This window comes from Fringilla coelebs (genome assembly GCF_963513975.1).
Source record: "Fringilla coelebs genome assembly, chromosome: 5".
NCBI lineage: Eukaryota > Metazoa > Chordata > Aves > Passeriformes > Fringillidae > Fringilla > Fringilla coelebs.
The window spans coordinates 29887391-29901756 of record NC_140033.1 but is presented as its reverse complement, the minus strand read 5'-3'; the positions used below and the strand labels follow the sequence as shown (position 1 = coordinate 29901756).

Sequence of the window (14366 nt, the reverse complement as noted above, 5' to 3'; positions counted from 1 at the left end):
TGTCCCTCAAGTTTCTGTCTTGGGACTGGTGCTCTTCAGCATTTACCTCAATGACACAGAGAGTGGCATGGAGTACATCCTCAGCAAGTTTGCAGATACAAAGCTGAGCAATGCAGCTGACACAACAGAAGGAGAGAATGTCATCCAGGGGAACCTGGACAAGCTTAAGAAGTGGGCCCACAAAGACAGTCTGAAAGTTGGCATTGTTTAGCCTAAAGAAGAGAAGGCACTAAGAAAAGCTCATTGCAGCCTTACATGACTTAAAGGTTGCTCATAAAAAAGAGTAAGAATAGCTTTGTACATGGATAAAGAGTGATAGGATAAGGGGAAATGGGTTTAAACTAAAATAGGAGAGATTTAGATTAGATGTCAGGAAGAAGTTCTCTATGCAAAGGCATGGTGAGGCATTGGAATACATTGCCCAGAGAAATTGTGGATGGCTCATATTTGGAAGTGTTCAGGGCCAGCTTGAGAGGGGCTCTCACCAGCTTCATCTAGTGGATGGCATCCCTGCCAATGGTGGAGTAGGGTTGGAACTCGATGATCATGAAGGTCCCTTTCAACCCAAGCCATTCTGTAATTCTATGTATTTATTTAAACTGTGTGAATCAGCCATAGTATAGTCTGCCACAGTGTAACATGCAAGAACATTTATTTATCTAATGCTAGAGCACTCCTTTTTATTGGTGTGTTAACTGACATACACACATGAGGCTTTATTTAGTATTTCATCTGCATTGGTCAACTGTGCCAGCTTCCAAAGGATTTCAAAAATACTTTCCTATTAAAATTACTGTGAAAGTGATAATTTAGAAGTTCTATTTTTTAAATCTTTATAAGCAACATGCTGAAGACTACTTGTCAAGGGATTACAATTTAGCAACTATTTTCTGGCATAATCCTACATTTGAGAATTTTTAAGTAGCTTTGTACTTTATTGGAATCTCTCCTAAAACAGTGAATGAAATCAGAGTCACTCATCATGTTTGCTTCATTACTAATTGATAAACCAATGCCTTCAGATGATGCCATTCCATTTAATGAATTGCTGATGATCCCCATTGACTGCATCTGTATTGAAAACAGGAAAAGAAGTTCAACTTGTAAATACACATACAACAAATCTTGAAAATACTACTGCAGAAGACAACTGCAGTGTCACTCCACTGGGCTCTGCTATTCCAGATCTTTCACATACTTACTGAAGATATGTGTAAAGATCCTTACATAGAATAACATTGTCTTTTTATCCTTATGGTATCTCTGCAACTTTTAAACTAGACTGAAATTTCTTGATACACTGGTAATGAATACTTCATCTGAGTTTAAGGAACCCCAGTTTGGTAATCCTTATTTCCTCTGGAAGTATTACAGCAAATCAGTCTTGAGATTTTTTTTAGCCATTTATTTTGATGCTTTTTGTGAAGGGAAGCTCCTAACATGAGTATCCACCAGTGCTGTTTATTTAACCTGGTGAATTCTACAGACTGTGATCACCTCTCAGAATAGGTGCTTCACAACAAAAGCAAGTTTAGAACTTTCCTAATTTTAAACAGAAAGACATAGCTGCAAAATATGGAATGCATTAATTTTTGTAATTATATATCTACCCTGTGGAGAAATATCCATAGTACAGAGAAATCAGTACTCCAGAGATTTCCCTCTTAGTAATAGCTTCACTTCAAAGTTGTTTTAGAAAAAATAAAGCATGTAAATACACCAAAAGTGTGTAGCTAGTTTAGAGCTTGCTTCAGCTACAGAATGAAGCAAAGGTCAAGCTTCGAGGTTGAACACTTCTGAACTTTAAGGCCATTTTAACCCAGAACCATGGCTGCATTTGGATGATGGAATTTCCATTTGTAACTCTGAGTCATCCTAACAAGGGCTGCATTTTATTAGTAGGGTATAATTCAGCCTATTCTTGTGATGAGCTACTTACCATTTTAAAAAACTTGTATTCCCCACCTGTGCTTGTAAAATTGAAAGGTGATCTACTGGTGTAAGATACTAGTTTATTAATCACTTTTTTTTTAGTGAAACAGACACTCTGGCAGTGTAGCCATTTTAGAGAATGGGTGCACAGATTTCATTTGTTCAGCCAAAACCACAGTTAATTTTAGATATAAATGCACAAAAATTGTAAAGGTCAGGACTTCTAGCTATTAATGGGAAGACAGAAATGGAAATAACAATTAATTTCATCCAACAATTTATATATTATCTGGCAGAATTTGGAATGGAGTTTTGAAATTGTTTTGTGACTGACATCAGACTTAAGCAATGCCACTGTTGTCTTGAAGAACTTACCCCAGCATAAATTTATTGCCTTAGGAAAGAGCTATTTGCATCAGACAGTACTGATGCTTGAATTGCTTAGAATGTAAATACAAATAAAACTTAACACAATTATTAAGCCTTTGTTATGGTCTACTCACATCTTCTCTCCTGGCCTAGAAAACTCACGTCATTACTGGCTCATATATGAAGATACAAAAGGCTCTAGCCTTTGTACTTGTGTGTGTTGTTCATATATGTCATATTAATAAAATGTTTCCCCACAGATATGGACTCCTATAACACCATCTGCATATCTGCCCATCTATAACTAAGCCACACCCTTTGACAGAAAGATACTTTGTTCAAATATCTATAACAAAATCCTGCATTTTGCTGAATAAGAGCCTCCAAGCCCAAGTGGGAGCAGACATTGCCCCCTCCTCAAAGTCACCCATGCCACATAACTGATATAAATAAAAGCTACATTGAAAATCTTGCCTTTTCTGTTACTTTCTCAACTCCAGTCTTCAGCTCATGTACCATATTGCTGATTTGCTTAGCTTTGCTAAGGCTGTCATCAGGTAGCTCTTGATGGTGCTCAATATGCTGGTTGAAGTGGGAAAGTGGTTCCTTCCAGGCTTGCAAAAGTTTCAGTATCACGTGAGTTAGTTCTTCTCTCTTATAAATTGAAACAGTAGAGAATGTGTCTGTTACTTTGCAGCAGATCATATGAATACTCTTAGTCTATTATGAAATCTCAGTGGGATCAATATTTACATCTGCAATTCACTATTAAAACACCACTCTGTCTCTGGTTATTTGTATATTTGTAAATATATAATTATACATTTGGTTATTTGTATATATATAATAACACCCAGAAGTTCTATTTGTCATGTTTTCAGGTAACATGAGCAGGGATATCTTTCATTGCCCTTCCAGGGGACCTGCTAGAAGGACATCCTGGGGGAAGCTCCTCACTCCATCACAGCCAAAACCCAAAATGTTAGCATTTGTCTTTGTCTGTCTCCTAGAGGCCAAAGTTTCTCCCACTGGTTTATCCCCAGCATCACAATTTCCTTTTTTCTCTGTATGAACAAACTCTTCCTACTCTTCTCTGAACTAATAATGATTTTTTCTCTTTGCTGTCAAAACTGTGATGTAAACAAATTTGCTGTTCTTTTCCTCTTACCTAACTACTGATTCAGAGATTACTGTTATTTCTTTCTCCTGGTTGCTTTTTGTACTTTGCAGGGATACTGATTAATGTGACTTTGCCACACACACAAGTTTCTAAGTTTCTGTTCCACAGAGTTTGCCTCAACAAAATCAAAGGATGTCTGTCAATCATTCTGACAAAGTATTACTGCAATATCCTTATTATAACTAGTATTTATGACCTAATTTTAGGTACCACATACAGATTTAAAATTCTACTAATTTAAGATTCATATGCAATGCCTCTGTGATGTGCACCTGTTTGGGGTCAAAACTTAGCAGCCTCTTTCACCTAGATCGTTGATGAAACTCCGGAAGCATAAAAGCCTTTCTGCCTATCTCCAGCCCGACTGGAGTGGAGGACCATTATAGCATGATGAATGAGACATTTTGGGGTTCTGACAGGACAGGAAGTGTATTCCACTTTCTCCAGGGCGGGGAGAAAGTAGGCAGTGTGATCAGCAGAGTCCCCTTCCCGTCCCCCAAGCCTCGCGGTACGCCCTTCTGCCCTGTCTCTGTCCGCCGGCGCCGCCGTTGCCCTTACCGGGATTTTTTGGGCGTATTCTTTGCCGTTGGGAGTCAGCATCCCCGACGTGTGGCACTTCCGAGCGGGCCTTCCCAGCTCGTTGTCACGGGGAGGAAAGTGTTTTTCCTAAGGGGGAGGAACACCTAAACGTACACCGAGAGGCACCGCAACCCCCCTACATCCCCCCACTTTTCCCCGATCCCGCCCGTCGGCAGCCGCTCCCAGGGCGGCGCAAGCCCAGCCCCGCGGCGGCGGGGCCGGCCCGGCACTCACCAGCTCGGCATAGAGCGCCGTGGAGAGACTGTGGATCCTGCCCGAGTGTCGGATCACCCGGTCGAAGAGATCGGCCACGGTCAGGGGGTGACAGCCGGCGTCCCCCGGAGCGCAGATCAGCAGCCACAGCAGCGCCAGCGCCGCAACCGCATCTGCGGAGAGGGCGGCGGCGTCGGGGCGCGGAATGTCGGGGTGTGCCCGCCCGCCCCCACCGCGCCGCCCGCCCCCTCACCTGCTCGCCCCGCCGCCCGGGCCAGGGCCACGGCCATAGCGCTGCGGAGCCCGTGCCCGGCACGGAGCGGCTGCGATGGGCCGGCGATGCCCCCGCATCTCCTATATATGCCGGGATCTCACGGGGGTCACGGGTGTCTCCCCTGACGTGCGCAGCCCGCGGCCACCGTGAGCCAGCCCGCCCGGAGCGGGGCTCGCGGCTCGGCGGGCGGACGGGAGCGTCCCTCGCACCAGCGGGACCGGCTGCCCTCGGCAACCCACCGGGCCCGGCAGAAATGGAGCTGACTCCTGGGCTCGGTGCCGGGGCTGCTACCGACCCCCACGGCCGCCCGCCCGTCCGTCACGGCCCTCTCGTGGGCAGAGAGGGGCGGCTCCGGCCCCCCGCACAGAAGTGGCGCGGTCAGGTCCGTCCCAGAGCGTCCGAGGGGGTAAAGGAGCGAGAAAGGAGACTAGGAAAATAAATTGCTTAGGTTCGTGGTAATGGGGTTTACAAAAGGGCAGGAATGGGCAAAATGGGGGGTAGGAGAGAAGCCTGATCTGATGACATTCATCTCTTAGCCATCTTTTCAAATAACTCTGTTATGATCAGGTCTGCTGTTCCTGCTCCGTTGCAGGTGGTGAGAGGTAAGACTGCTGAAGATGTAATAGCTGGGTACTGCATGTTTGGTGTCGCAAAGGAGATACCTCCTGTATCCCTCAGGATGGTTGGTCCCATGAGGCTAAATGCTCAGGGAGTAGCGCAGCAAAGGACTTAGATCAGGATCCCTAATGGACTGCAAGTCCTGTGGACATGGTTGGTGTCCTCTGTTTTGGGGCACAAGATCCTGAGCAACCCTCAGGACATGTAAGAAAAGCTGAGATGCCGGTCATGAAGACAATTAGTTGACTCTGCCCTTCTTACTGGGGTTTTTTACTGCCAAGGGAAAAGTCTACTCAGAAATGAGGATACACGTGACATGAAATTGTTATCTTTTCTCCCCAGCCATTATGCTGGAGTTATGTATCTGGTTTCTAGCCTCTGAATCATGATTTCATTTATGGAAAATGGAAGGAAGGTGCCTCTGCCAGAATGATGATCATCCCTCTTCCCACCTTTTAAGGGCAGCTGGGTGACTAGAACTCATTCTGGAGGTAAAAGACAGTTTGACTAGTTCTTGGCCAAGGTGAAATGGATCCCTGTCACCTATATTCTGTGTAGGTACTAAAAAAACAGGTAGAAAACAAGTAGAGGTAGCTACTTCTCTAGCCAGGTCTTAAAAGTAATTGTCTGCCACTGCTTCTGCAGAAAGTCAAGAGGCATTTCCAAAGGACACATGTTTTGAAAGGCTGGTAGCCCAATGGGTCTATAGAATAATTTTAACCCCTCATTTTTTAGAACTTCTAGAATTAATTTTATAGACAGTTTACTAAGATGTGCCTAATGAATGGAACAATGCAGGTAATTTCAGTGTTAAGTGCTGCTGAGCCAGTTCTTGCTGGGGACCATACCAATATGGCAATAGCTCTGAGCTGTTTGCTAGCTGATAAACTGCTAAATGGCTTGTGGTCCAGGTGAAGGGTTGGAATATTAATACTAATTAATTCTAATAATTATAATAAAATAAGCAATCATGCATATGAGAGGATCTGAAAACCATTTGTAGTGATATGGAATCACATGGATCACTGGCTTATTTTTAGTGGCCAATAGCCATTTTCTTTTCTTTTTCATGTGTTTTGGAGAAATCCTGAATATATGCATATCTGAAAAAGGTTCCTTAAGATATCAGATTTTTAAGTTTTGAAGGAGAAATGAACTTTAACTGGGAAAAGTGTAAATTATTTGAACAGCAACTCTGCCCCTTCCAGATTGCCAAAGATTTATAGTGCAAGTATAATATTCTTTAAAAAAAATCAATTGTTTGCAAACCTCATCTTGCTCTGGGTTGTATTTCTTGCCTTTATATCTTTCTACTTCTCCTTCCTTTTACTCTTCACAGTTCAAACATTTTTTAGTCCTCTCATCTTAAAGCAACTGGTTCTTGTCTCCAGTTGTCACCCTGGGCAAAATCCTTCCCTGTCCTCCATCTCATTAAATAACTTCACTCACTGGGGAGTTGCTTCTATTCGGTAATTCGCTGATCTCTGGTGGTGCATGGTTTTGCCTGTTGATTCTCAGTTGAGCTCAGGGTGATGAGTATAGACTGAGCTAGTGCAGAGGAATCTCTTTTTCTGTTTGCAAATGCAGCCCAGGAGCTGAGGGAGCATGTGCTTGACTCATCAAACAGAGCCGATGTGCTGCTTCTTTTTCTACTCCTCTGCTGGACAGCCTCGTACAGACATTGCATTTCTGTCTCCCTTGGGGCTGCAGAGATGTCTACTCTTTGTGACTGTGATTGTAGCACACAAGTAGAGAGAAACATGGTTTTGAAACATCTGCTCTATTCCAACCCTCTGGCGGAGATGAATTCCTTAGCTGGTGTGCTGGCTACTCATGAGAATGAACTTCTCTGCTACTTTAGGTGAGACCATAAAGATTAAATAAAACTGAAGATATAGACCCAGTTACAAATTCAGGTACTTTAAGTTCTGGAACCCTTCATTATTATCATAATTTGTTATTTTACATCCTACTAAAATGGTAGAATCAACTGTGTAAGGACAGATTGCAGTCTATGTGGAGTGCCTGAGTAGAGTATTGCCATGCTAAACAGATATCACTGAGAATCAATAATTTTCACCATACTAAGCATCATGCAAGTCAAGTGGGAAAAATCAATGTCTTAATGCTTTATTTATGAGTTTTTTAGGATATTGTTTCAATATCTTTTTTTAAGAGGATAATATTTCTGTTGTCATCTCTGTTGGCTTCAGTGGGCATACTTATATGTGTGAATTTAGATCTATCTGATAGAAGTTTTACTTAATATTGATTTGGGAGGACAGGTCAAATCACAGGAAAAATAGGTGAAAGCTTTGATCCTCACTGAAATTTGAAAGGGTAATACACCAAATAAAATTTAACTTGGAATTTTAGGTCCTTTCCTACACAAATGTTTGTTTGTGAAATATAATTATTTCAAATTTACATTATATTATATATAAAATTTTGTATATTTCAGTTTTGCAATTGGTCTTGAATGCAGTCTGGAGAAATTAACTGGATTTGAACAAGGAAGGTAGAGTCTAAAATTAAAATATTTAACACTATTTAGACAATGAAACTTTAGGAGAAAAATGTTCTGCATTCTAGGATGTTCAATTCCATTGACGAATGCTCTCACTTATAAATGCAAAATATTTCTAAAATATATTTTAAAAAAAGATTTGAAAAAGAGAAAGACATGATTGAATCCCACTACTTGAATATGTCTTAACATTACTGAGAGGTGTGAGGTGTCATATTTTACCAGCTGCAGATTTTGGTAAATCCTACAATGGAACTTCATTTTCCTCTAAACCACTATAAAGAAAACCAGTCTTCTCAAAAGAAGCTGCACCCTAGCTATAAAGGTGCACCATCATCATGCTTTCTATTTCTTGCAGTGCACACATAGGATAGTCTGTGTCTCTGATGTGCTGTAATAATACTAAGTATTTCAAGTATTTCTCCTGATATGAAGTGTGTCACTGCTGTGTCAAGAGGATCAGTAGTAACATAATAAAAAGATGTGTAAATTTTCAAGGAGATGAGCTTGTATTTTAACAATCTTTTTTGTAGAAGAAACTAAAATTATGTATTTAATGTTTGTAAGTTCATCAAGCAGAAATGAATTCTTCAGCTCATAATCTGAAATTGCCTGGAGATAAATTTTAGGCAAAGTCATTACCTCATTTCTGAGAATTTTAAGGAAATACAGATATCTCTGTCGCACAAAGGTGACAGTTTCAAGGCCATGTCCTGGTGCCCACTCAAATCTCTAGCCAGCTTTGGCTGGCTTTAATAAACACTGGGTTAAACCATCATGCTGGTGTTGCTTTGGTGTGTTTACTTTTGGTTCACTAATGTCACAAAGATGAGGTTTGGGTCCTGAGTCTATACGTCTAATAAGCATTTGCAGTTGAAAATGAACTCTGACCCCCAGGGTTAATTCTGTAATATCCATCTGGAAAGAATACATGCTATGTCCTCTGTTTAGGAAATCAAATTATTTAGAGCATTTAGTGAACTAGGGAAGAAGACACTGCAACTGTCTAAAGATTTGAAATTAAGCTTCATTTAAATTGTAACTTCCCATCTGCCACCATATTGAAGTCATCATTGTAGAACAGAATCTTGTCAGAGGTACCAAAGGTCAAGGGTTTTTATCTGTGTAGTATGGACATAACCTAACTGCAGTTAATTTAACATCTCTCTAGTGTCAGGTGTTGCCAAGATGTGCCTTCCCCACTGACATAATAATATTTTACAGCATAGAGGAGTTGGCAATATCTCAAGCTTTTCTTTGTTCACAGCAGGAATCACAGGAAAAAAGACATAAATATATAGATCCTCCATTAAAAAATACTTTGTAGTTTCTGCTATATTCTTTTCATATTTTTAAATATTATCAAGGCATTTGATTGGTCCTTGCTGAGACTGGAAATGCTGACTATTCTATGGAATCTTCCTTTGCCCTCTTTGTGCATAAAAGCCAATATGTTTAATGACATGACTGAATGGTATTTTTTCTCATGGTTTCCACTTTGGCTTATTCAACTGGATAAGTGGTCATTGAATTTTGGTTTTCTCCTGATGATCACTGTATGCTCTCATGCCTTCTTTACTGTTCCAGCCCATTCTGAATATATAATAATTTTCCTTTTGGAATGTGTCTATTGCTCTCAAATACAGATCTGTTCACACACATTAGTTAATTTATTATCCCAGCATATTCCTGAGGTGGATGGATGCTATCATGCCCATTTTGTAGATGAGTGAAAAATCACAGTGAAATTACATAATCATTTGGATAGTCAATTTGCCATTTGAAGGATATGAATAGTACTTGAAGAAAAGCCTCACATCATATATGAAAAGCTTCATATATAAGTAATATCTTTACTGAACTCAGATATAAAAGTCTTTTGTTTAGGTCCCAGCTCTGCTCTTCTGAAGATACTTCCCTCACCACAACCACAGGAGAAAGAGTGGTAATTTCACCCAGCTCTGCTTGGAACACTAAGGTCTATTTTCATTTTTCTTGTAAGGCAAGAAGTTGATAGCAGTGGTAAGTTATTATTCATCTCTGGGGTATATTTGGGTGTATCTGGGAAGATATTTGCTGACACTAAGTTTGCATTAAGTGAGACCTGGGAACAGTTTGTTCCCTCTCAAGCTGTAAAAGGGCTGTGCTGTAATTAGACAGAACTGTCAGTCTTGTCTCCAGTACTGAGACAAGGTATTGATGAGACTGAGACATCTCCAGTATTGATACATGGTAGGTGTTTCCTTCACCAAGTATTCCTAGTATATGGATATTTTCTCCAGTTCTCCCCTGCCTTCTTGTTTTGAGATACCTATTCAACCCATTGCATACTTTTTCCTACATCTTTTACAAGTCTTTCTCCTCAGACTTTACTTCTAGTTATCCTATCTGCCTCATTAAAACCTAATATTCACTCTCTTCCTTGCACCAGACTTTTTGCCCCATTCTATTTCCTTTCTCACTAGTCAGACCTGAAAATTGACCAAATGTGCCTGAAGCTTGGAAGGAAAAATTCAGGTCCTGCTCTCCTCTACCTGTGCTTCCCAAACTGCTCTACATGGACTGGTACACATCCTCTCTGTGTTTGAATCAGGCATGTTCTTCTTGCAGGGTTTCAGAGTGCAGCATGGAAACAGAGGCAATGCTCTGAGTTAAGTGACATGGCCAAGGTCTTTTTTCCCCTGGTAGTTTAGAGCTGCATCATCTCTGGCATGAAGGAGGTTGAGTGGAGGGGGAATTGGTTAGGAAGTTTCCAGCTAATACCAAGAAGGTTAAATTGCAGGTATACAGTGTATTCCTTTTCCAAAAGGTTACAAATTGACAATTAGAGGGTGAATTTGCCCAAGAATAGAAAATACCTGTCTGAGCTTATAGTTTACAGTTGAGCTGTACCTGCCTTCTGTGGAACAAATCCTTTTTCCTTGAAGACTTCTCTAGTCCCTGCCCAGCCCACCCACAGTACCCAGGGGTTGAGGCAGGCAGTTAACCAGATCTCATACTCCTGGGAGGTACTAACAGCATGCACTACCCCACTTAGAGGTACCTACTTAGTAGGTTAGTACAGGCGTGTCTCAATCATTTACAGATGGAAGAACCACTGAGGGGAAAAGATGGTGTAAGGAGTCCTTCTGGCTGGAAAAACCCCCATGCCTTTCAGTTCCAGTGCTCTAACCTCAGGAATCCTTCCCTGGACAGACTAGGTGCTCCATGCTGAGAAAAGACTAGTGCACATGCTTTTGACATTTATGTTACAATAAATATTCTATAAAGTGACAAATTATTCAGAATGAGAAAAGAAAAATTGCTCCTTCTTGTTCCCTAGAGGGTTTGTGTGTGTGTGTGTGTGTCTTTCCAAATCACTGACTTGTACTTCCATTTATATTCACATATTTATGGACTTCATTCTTGTGTCATCTGTCTGCAGCCACGTGACAGCCTAGCGATAGCGAAAAACCCTGCAGGTTTTCATACTAAACTGCTGCAAACCATTTAATAGATTGGAATCAGTGGCCAACCTTCCACTTTCTTATGTAAGATGATGAACATAGATTATTTATGGAGGCTGCTGTCTCTAAATTTGTTTACTGTCACATGGAATGTGTGTCTGTCTTTCACGTGTCTCTGTCAAACTCCTTGGAAAAAATAAACCTACTACCAAATGTTAAGAACCCACTGGTCCTGTTGTGTGTCAGAGTTGACAAGGATGAAATATGACATACTTAAAATAAAACTAATTGGAATGAGTAATGTGTGTATATATATAATTATCATGCTCATATGTTGACATCTAACTCTTGCCAAAGGAAATAATTAAATAACAAATTACTGTAATGTAACTTAAGGCTTCATTCCAGCATTTTCTAATAATCCTTATTGTTCCCAGGACAGGAATTATTTAAAATGAGTGGCCAGAACATCCTTTCAAAAGAGAGAAGCAGTCATGCAAATTAAAATGTATTTTCCCCTGTGTATTTGCTCTAACTGACCTTTGTGTGAAAGAAGTGCAGAGAAATAAAAATTCTGAACAAGGCAGCCAGGAGTATGAGACTCTTCCAGTCTGCTCTCCTCATTTTCTCATCTTTCTGAGAAAAGAAAGACATAAATTTCATACTGGAACCATAGGACCCATGGAACTGCAGGGTTCTTCTGGATTTCACTGCAGGCACCAGTTGTCACTTGCCAAGATCTCCACTGCTCTTGGGAGCAGCCTTTCTTGCTCCAGCTGAGTCCAGGAGCAAAGGAAGCTGGAGCCAAGCACTGCTCTTTTTGTGCACTGCTCCTCATCTGCTGGTCCTCATGCTCCATGGCTGCTGTGGCTCTGTGCTTATCAGTGTGCTCAGTCCTGCCAGGAGGCAGTGCTATTTGAAGGGCAGAGTCCAAATCACAAGCGATGGGAAGAGTCCTTACCCTCACAGTGTTTCTGAAAATGCCTGATGATGTTCCTGATTTAAGCACCAGACACCCTACCACCTCCTAGCATGTATCTATTGCCAGGGGTGGGTTGTTCCAGCTGCAAGTAGGCAGAGTAGAGCCTGTCAGAAGAGTGGGAAATTGAAGCTTTAAGCACACCACAGCCAAGACCAACTCTGTTACAGAGACTTCTGCTCCCTCTGACTCCTGTCTGATCTCCCTGACCACAAAAATGAATAGAAGAAAAAACATGAGTAGAGAAAAAGGGACCATGGAAAGGCCTGCTATGGAGAAAAAGGGTTTGTGTTTCTGATTAAATCCATGATGTTTTAAGACTCCAAGCCTAACCTGTCTTGTGGTGTGGTGTGGGGTCGAACTGCCCCATTCAATTTTACCCCTTTTCCAGGGTTTTATAAATCTGTCTGAGATGTAGGTGACTGGCTGTTCACTAGCCCCAAGACATATCCTAGTAACATTCAGTTCTTTTCTTGTTGGTAAATCCAACAAGGTAAAGTCTATGGCATTGAAAAAGGGAAAAAAGTAGAAGAAAATTTCTGGAAAAAATTGGCTTCTGCTAAGAGGAAATCTGAGAAGGAAAAAAGTAAACAGAGTTAATAAAAACCATAAGCCCAGCCAGAAGGAACTAACAGATATTACTGCAAAATATGTATCTAATTTCTTTTCCCTGCAATGACCAACTCAGATGTGAAGCTTGGAAAGAATGGGGGAATAGGAAGGTAAGCCAGTTTGAGGCTAGAAAACCTGGCAAAAAGGAGGAAGATCCCAGGTAGCCAAAAATGCTCAGCATTTCAAGCTCACTGCCCAGACTTCTCTGTCACTCAGCAAATGAGAAGAAGGAGCAAACTTTTCTTCACCTCTGACAGCTTAGAGAAACCTTCGTGTTCCCATCCCTTCTGATTTCTCTCCCATTTAATTGAGAAGACACTGTTAATAGTGTTGGGGATTTTTTTTCATTTTTGGAATGTTAGTTGAAAAAATCTGTAGGAAATAAAACTACATGGTAAGTAAAATGAAGAAAATTTAACACTGTACTTTTCTCAGTGTTATCTTATGGATGTGTTATTGGACTTTTCAGTTGTTCTTAGGTATGCAGGTATTTCAGTTGATGTTTGTACAAAAATGAGTGAATCATCACATGGTCAAATGGAAACCTGTACCTGGTATAAGAAATAAATTATAATTGTGCATCACCAGCTATCAGTGATCTCTAGGAAATGATGAGTTCTATCAGTGAAAACTTGTCCTAGACTTTGTAGTTGAAAATGTGAACCCTGAAGGAGCCATCACAGGCAGACTCATTAGCAAATGCTCCTTTCTTTAAACTACAGACAGAATATGTGGACAGTGAAACTTAATTGCCAAGAATATATTTGATTTAGAATTACTGAACCAAAGGCTGTGAGATTTTTATAGGGAAGTGTGTTGTCGCACCACCTTTCTTATTTATTTGGGGCCATTAATCATGATGTTACAAAACCTAAGACTTAGCAAGAACAGTTCTGGTGGGTTTTTTAATGTGCATAGATTTTGACCTATAGCTATTTCCTCATTTTCACTCTTGACATGACAGTAATATTTGCCTCTCTTCTTCCACTGTCAAGTCTGTCATGTAAATGTATGTGAATATACAAGTCGCTAAGTATGACATTAAGTAGCCATTCTAAGTTATAGTAACTATTTGCTTGAATAGCAACTATTTGCTGTTTAATTAAAATGGCATGGTTGTCTGTTTCTTTGTCACTGGCAGAGTATGTCGTTAGAAGGGAAAAACTGTCAAAGAAAATGAGTATGAAGACATTGGCTCTGCAGAGCATGAGAATATATGTATGGCTATGAACATCTGCTAGCTGAACTGATCAGTCTGGCAGCTGCAGGATTACTTAGAGTTACTCTTGAGTACCTCTTGGAGTTCAAGACTGAAATCTTAAGGGCTATATCCAGGTAAGACCTTCTGCATCTGTAGAGAATCCAGGCCCAGTAGGGTTGTCTGAGGAACTGACAGCAGCAAGGAAGTCCTGCAGAGCCACCTCTGATATTTTAGAAGATGGAAGATAAAATTAAATATTCTCAATTAAGATTTGCCATTGCACTTGGGATTCTCATTCACATCCACTGCTAATGCAAAACTAACTCCAGGCAAGATTTTAAACAAATTCTTCACTTGAAATAAAAACTATTAATAATACTAGTGATGTGACAAATGATATAAATTAGAATGAGGTATTTTGAAGTCAGTGATAGTG

General features: G+C 40.7%; 1 protein-coding gene across 1 annotated transcript; it reads right to left on the bottom strand.

Annotated features, from left to right (window-relative positions):
* Positions 1-876: 876 nt before the first annotated feature.
* LOC311153504 (prolactin-like) lies at positions 877-4563 on the bottom strand (the record flags this gene model as incomplete). The annotated part of the gene is made up of 5 exons (XM_084205435.1): positions 877-1071; positions 2776-2955; positions 4040-4147; positions 4295-4446; positions 4527-4563. The coding sequence occupies 5 exons, from the start codon at positions 4561-4563 to the stop codon at positions 877-879; spliced, it is 672 nt and encodes a 223-aa protein (XP_084061561.1).
* Positions 4564-14366: the final 9803 nt, after the last annotated feature.